The 6,000-nt window shown below is 44.7% G+C and overlaps 1 gene segment (V, D, J or C); it reads right to left on the bottom strand.

Moving 5' to 3' along the window:
- Nucleotides 1-1,420: 1,420 nt before the first annotated feature.
- Nucleotides 1,421-6,000, bottom strand: part of LOC101600058 — a 746,857-nt gene continuing 742,277 nt past the window's right edge. The window contains 4 exon segments of the C gene segment in view: nt 1,421-1,566; nt 2,149-2,256; nt 2,971-3,015; nt 4,649-4,906. Of these exon segments, the coding sequence occupies nt 2,150-2,256; nt 2,971-3,015; nt 4,649-4,906 (410 nt within the window).

Genomic DNA, 6,000 nt, shown 5'->3' with positions numbered 1-6,000 from the left:
GGCAGTTTATAGGTGGTGACCCTGAAGCTCATTGGGAATTAGTAAGTACTCAGTTTAGGCCTTCATCAGTGGATGGCTGAATGGTCTCTGAGGTGTATTCCCATCAGAATCCTTGCTCCCCTGGGAAAGGTGTTGTGGCAGCCAGAGGCCCCTAGAGAGAAAACCTTGTGCTGGGGGGGCCCTGGAAATCCCTCTTCCTGTTCCTGAGGTGAGACTTTAAGACATCTACTCTCCTTGGCTGAATCCCTGGCTTGAGGAGAGAGCTATCATCTCCTCTTTCCTTAGTTCATGTCTAGGATGGCGGCAATGCAAAATCCTCCTGGGTCCCAACCTCTTTTCTACTCCGCTTCTAGACTGGGCGCCTCTATGGGCTGGGGGCATAGGGCTGGAGCAGCAGAGTGGGAGGTGGTCCCTTGCCATACATTTATAGGGCAAAGAAAAAGGACAAAGAAAATGTTCCTGGAGAGCAGGAGCCAGTGGGTGGCATTTTGAGGGCATTTGCTGTGTGGTCCAAATTTCAACTATTGGTCACTACCACCCATATTGTGGGTTTCCTAGTATGGATTGCCCAGTGGTGTGGCATAAGTGGGGGCCCAAGCTTGCAAGAGGAGGTTTCTGGTCCTTGGCATAGCTTGTTTTTAATGGAAACTTTTTCCAAGAAAAGGTTGACTTATATAATTTGTTGAGGCAGGCTGCCTGGACAGCATGACACATGCCTTGGTTTCTCTTTGTGTCATCAATATCATGCAGAAAATGCCCCACCCTTCCCAGTCAAAGAGGAGACAGGCTCTGCTGCTAACTCAGCTTTAATGAAGTTATAGGCAGCAGACTCATACACAACATGGCTTAGATACATGGCTTAGCAGGGAGGACTTAGACAATAAGATCATTTTTCTCATCTCTTGAGAAAAGAATTACATGTATTTCTTTGTGAACACTATTTTTTAACAAGTTTTTTTATTTTAATTATTTATTTATTAGAGACAGAGAGGGGGAAAGAGAGAGAGAGAGAATGGATGCACTAGGGCCGCCATCCATTGCATACAAACTCCAGACGCATGTGCCACCATGTGCATCTGACTTACATGGGATCTGGAGAATCGAACCTGGGTCCTTAGGCTTTGCAGGCATACACCTTAACTGCTAAGCCATCCCTCCAGCCCAACACTATTTTTTTTAAACAAGATCCTCATACATTCTTCAGCATCTACAGTCCAAGAGACTCCCCTGGAGATTGGCCATCTAGTAGGACAGCAGAGACCTTCCCAGGGAAAGGGCAGGGAGCCTTTTCGCAGCCAGGAGGTGCCTGGTCTCTGCCCTTGCTGTGAGTAGTGACCAGCAGCAACAAGGAAATAGATGGTGTGATGGCAGTGCTTAGAAGCTCTTCAGCAATCTTCATCACAAATTCAGGTGAAATCTAGTTGGTGGCATTGTCATTGGAGGCCATATAGATGGAAGGAACCTTCTTAATGGGGGTGGGAGGGCTCCTCTTTGCTTGAAGGAGAGGAGAAGTGATGAGGAGGAAGGCATTTGGAAGCAAAGGCTTGTCCTTACAGTCCTGTCATCCTGGAGTGAGGAAGAGCAGAGTCAGGCTACGTGCTGAGGAGGACTGGGACTGCTAGGGCTATGATAGGATAAGTTTGTCTGGGGCAGTGCTGGATGACTGGAGGGACCTTTGAGGTGGGGACATGGCTCTAGCCAGGATTAAGTGTAATGAATACAGTGTCTTCCCATGTCAAGCTGAGGGAAACTTGCGAGGGAGATAGGACACAGGGAAAGAACTGGGGGCTCCGTTAGTATGGTGGAGGCATGTGGGATAAATGAGTCAGAGTCTGAATTTCTCTAATCTTCCCACTCATCAGCTGTGTGGCCCTTGATGGTACTTGGCCTCAGGTTCCTCATGTCTAAAATGTGTAATCACATCTAGTTGTTCTTCATACCTCTTAGGAGAGACAGGGCTCAATGGAGTGTTTTTGTTATGGAAATGTTTCAGGCCATTATTAACAACAGGAATTTGAAACATGAAGTAGAAGTTTTATGGGTCCAATCTTAGAATTTAAAAATAAATTCATATGGAGATTTACTATCAGAGAGAGTTGAGACTCACCAGGATCCCTACCCCTTCTCCCAGTTTTGATACCTTCTCACCTCAGCTGGACCACAGCCTCAGCGTCATAAGTAGGTTGAATCCAGCCACTTTTAGAAGGAGGATGCGGAGCCCCATCACTGACAGGTTTTGAAAGTTTAGGTTCATATCTGTAAAACCAATAGCTTTCTCAGGAGTGTAGAGTGAGTAGAGGCAACCCTCAGCTCCTTAGTGCCCTTCTCTCTGAGCTTCTGTGTGCATCCCAGTGCAAATATATTTGTGCATTCCTCCAGGGTCAAACAGTATTGTGTTTCAAAACAAATTCACTTAGTGGACTTCATCCTCATTTTAGTCCCTCTAGGGGTGGGGATGGGGATGGGATTGGGGTAAGTGCTCAGAATGTGTCACCATAGCCTGTTGGGCCTGGGCCCCTTAGTGAGACTAACTGCAAGAGTGATGACTCAGTCAAAACTCTTGTGGAAGTCAGGTGGCATTGAGAGACAAGACTTTTGGCTAAGCTTGTATGATTTCTACTGCTGTTCTTGAAAGAAGTCAGCTACAGAGGAGAATGTCTTCAGAATGAACTGAACTGAACTGAAGGGAGAGCAATAGCTGGACACTCAGTTGCATTTGGCTGTCCTGACAGAGGAACTACTGAAAGGAAGTAAAACCAGAGATGTACCCTTAAGTAGAATGGAAGCTCAAGTTAGTTGTGCTGGGAGGACTCGAGCAAGACCCCGCATAGTTGAGAGCAGGTTTGGAAGTGCTATTCCCATTCCTCATCATGGGCATTCTCAGATTCACTGTCCTCACTTCCCCTGTGTGGTAGATGGGTACATTGCTTTCCCAATGTTGTGCAAAGCTGGGCTAGACTCTTCTCTTACCTGTTTCAAAGCTTTTCTCTACCAACTTGGCATCACAGGAAATGTCTAAAAGGAAAAAGAAATAAATTTTCTTAGAGTCCTGAGCATGCTGACTCTCCTACCCAGTCCTCCTGAAGGTGAAGATTTCCCAGCTTTTTCCTTGCTTCCATGGGGAGGGACGTATTGCCTAGGGGCACCTACTAGGGTAAGATGTTGGTCCTGATAGGATCAAAACCCTGGCCTCTGGGTACCATTTCATTCATTCAACAAACATTGGCTGTGCAAAGTATATGTTTCATGGCATGAACGTTAAAGACTATCAACACAGAGACCCTGTCCTTGGGCAGGTTTCAGTCTTGAGGCCACTAAAGGCCATGAGACATATGCCTAATGACTAGGGTCATAGAAAGACAGATACTTTCATGCATTCCAAAGCATTATGTTCCCAAAATTTGTTCCTTTTTTATCCTAACTCACTATATGGCATCATCATTGACTCAGCTACTCTGCATAGGATCCAGCTGCCTTTGCAGATGCCCTACTTCATATTTGATGGTTCTGTCTGTGCAACCCAAGTGGTGTTGGCCACTTGGTTTCCTACCACTAGCTGCTAAGGCCTCATTGTCTTCATTGTCACTTTCCTTTCTCCTTCCACTCTTGACCTACAATCTATCCTCTACATAGCAGTCAGCCTCAGACTGGCTATGTAGCCAAGAAAGACCTTAAACTTCTGATTCTCCAGTCTCCATCTTTTGCTTGTTGGGATTACAGGCATGTGCCAACATGGATGGTTTTATAAGGTGTTGGGGTTTGAACTAAGGGCTTGGTGCATGGTAATTGAGCACTCTCCCAGCTGAGCTATATCCCCAACTATAGCCAGTTATTTTTAAAAAGTAAATTAGAAGTTACTCTCCTGCTCACAGCAAAGCAATGTACTTAGAATAGGATCTGCTCTCTCATGGCCTGTGAAGTCTTGTGATTTGGCCCTTATGTCTTCCAATTCATTTCCTGCTGTTTTTTTCTTGTTCTCATCATAATCCTATCTCAGGCCTACAGAGGGTTCTCTCTCTGACCTGGGTATAGCCGGTCCCTTCTTATTCTTTATGTTGGAGCTTGAATAGCATTTGCTCAGAGACCTTTCCTGGCTTCTGTCTCTAAGGTGGCTCTTTTCTTGACTATAAATTAAAGCATATATGGATTCTAGCATGAAGTTATTTACATATTCTTTTGCTGATGGATGGTCTTCTCTGACAAGAATAGTGCTTCCTATGGGAAACCCCCTTACTTGGCTTCTTACTTCAATCTGAACCTGATACCTTGTGCCTGCACAATCAGATTGTTGAGTGAAGACCCCTTAGGAGCTGGGAAAGACCTTTTGGCAGACAAAGATAAATAAGGGTAGGCAGCTTGGAGAAAGGTGTTAGAACTGTGTCTCAGAGAACTGTAAGGGCAAATAGCTAAAGCAAATGCAGGGAGGTACGAACATAGGGTGATCAAGACTAAGGCTAGACCAATGCTCTCTAACATCTTCTGTTGTCTGCTTTTGGCTCAAGACATTCTGTGGCCTGCTAGGACAGAGCTCACTGTTCCTTAGTAAAAGAATGAGGGTCTGCTGACAGATTTTAAACACCATTGACCTGAGCTATGTGTAGACATGTAGGCCTCTCCTGTAGGTTGCAAAGGGCTGGGCAGCACTCACCTGAGCTGGTGGTGAAGGTGTTCTCTATGAAGACATCTGTACACTTGAAATCAGTTTTGCTACTCCAGGCCAGGGCCCCATTGCTCCTGGAATCCATAGACTTCATATCCAGCACAGTTTTGTCAGAGATAAACATTTCAGATTCCACCAGATCTGACATATTGACTTGAGAATCAAAATCAGTGAATAAGCAGACAGAGTTGTTGCTGGATTTTGGATCTTTTAGTTGGTACACAGCAGGGGCAGGGTCTTGGATGTCTGTGGGCCGAGGAGACAGGTTAGAAAATGCTCTTGCTGAGAAACAATGTTTTTCAAAACCAGCTACATGTGATGGACTGGGACTTCTGGATTGACACAAGCCATGAGTCTTAGCCAAAAGGCCAGGTTCTCAGTGAATGGTCTCCACCAGGTCTTGCCTGACATTCTACAAAACAAGAAATGTATTCCTCTACTTAACAGGAAAGTCTTCAAAACCTCAGTATACCTAGTCAACAATATTGCTCTGGCAGGAAAAAGGGCCTGGCAGAACCTGTGTGGGTCTGTACCCAGAATGCTCTTCCCCTCCCCCAACTAGGCTGTCTGGGCATTGGCAAGAAATGTATGTGTGATGTGCTAACATTAAGGGGACTCATAGAATGGGTGAGACTAAGGCTGGACCAATACCTTCTACCATCTTCTCTTGTCTTCTTTTGGCTCAAGACATTCTGTGTCTTGTTAGAACAGGGCAGTGTTTTCTCTCACTGATAAAAGTTTTGGACAGTGCTGGAGAGATTGCTCAGTGGCTAAGGTGCTTGCTTGCAAAGCATAAAGGCCCTGGTTCAATTTCCCAGTACCCATGTAAAGCTAAATGCACAAAGTGATGCATGCATCTGGAGTTTGCAGTGGCTTGAAGTATTCTCTCTCTCTCTCTGCTTGCAAATAATTACATAAAAAATATTAAAACAAATGTTTTGGAAAACAAACCAGAATACCTACCACCAAGGCCTGGATGTACAATTTACTAGATAAGGCCTTAAGTCATACTAAATGCTGAAGTCTTAGTAATTTCATCTGTAAAACAGAGATGTTGCTTCATCCATCTTTCTAATGGGAATTCTGAGAGATGAATGTCTCTGTACATAAAATTAACCTAGTAAACCACACAGTATTGAACAAATGTTGGTAGTTGTAATTACTGATAAAATGGGGTTTCAACATGCAAACTGTACTACAGAGCAACACACAGTGTCTATTCTCCATCCTAGGAAGCAGGAGTTACCAGAGGCTTTTTCTTAGTGTTGAGACTCATTCTTGACTATTTCCTCAGGATTTTGCTTTTAATGCATTCTCATTGTTTATTATTTCTGACCTCC

Source organism: Jaculus jaculus, chromosome 7, assembly GCF_020740685.1.
Source record: "Jaculus jaculus isolate mJacJac1 chromosome 7, mJacJac1.mat.Y.cur, whole genome shotgun sequence".
NCBI lineage: Eukaryota > Metazoa > Chordata > Mammalia > Rodentia > Dipodidae > Jaculus > Jaculus jaculus.
The sequence above is the reverse complement of the archived record's forward strand: the minus strand, read 5'-3'. Positions and strand labels throughout refer to the sequence as shown.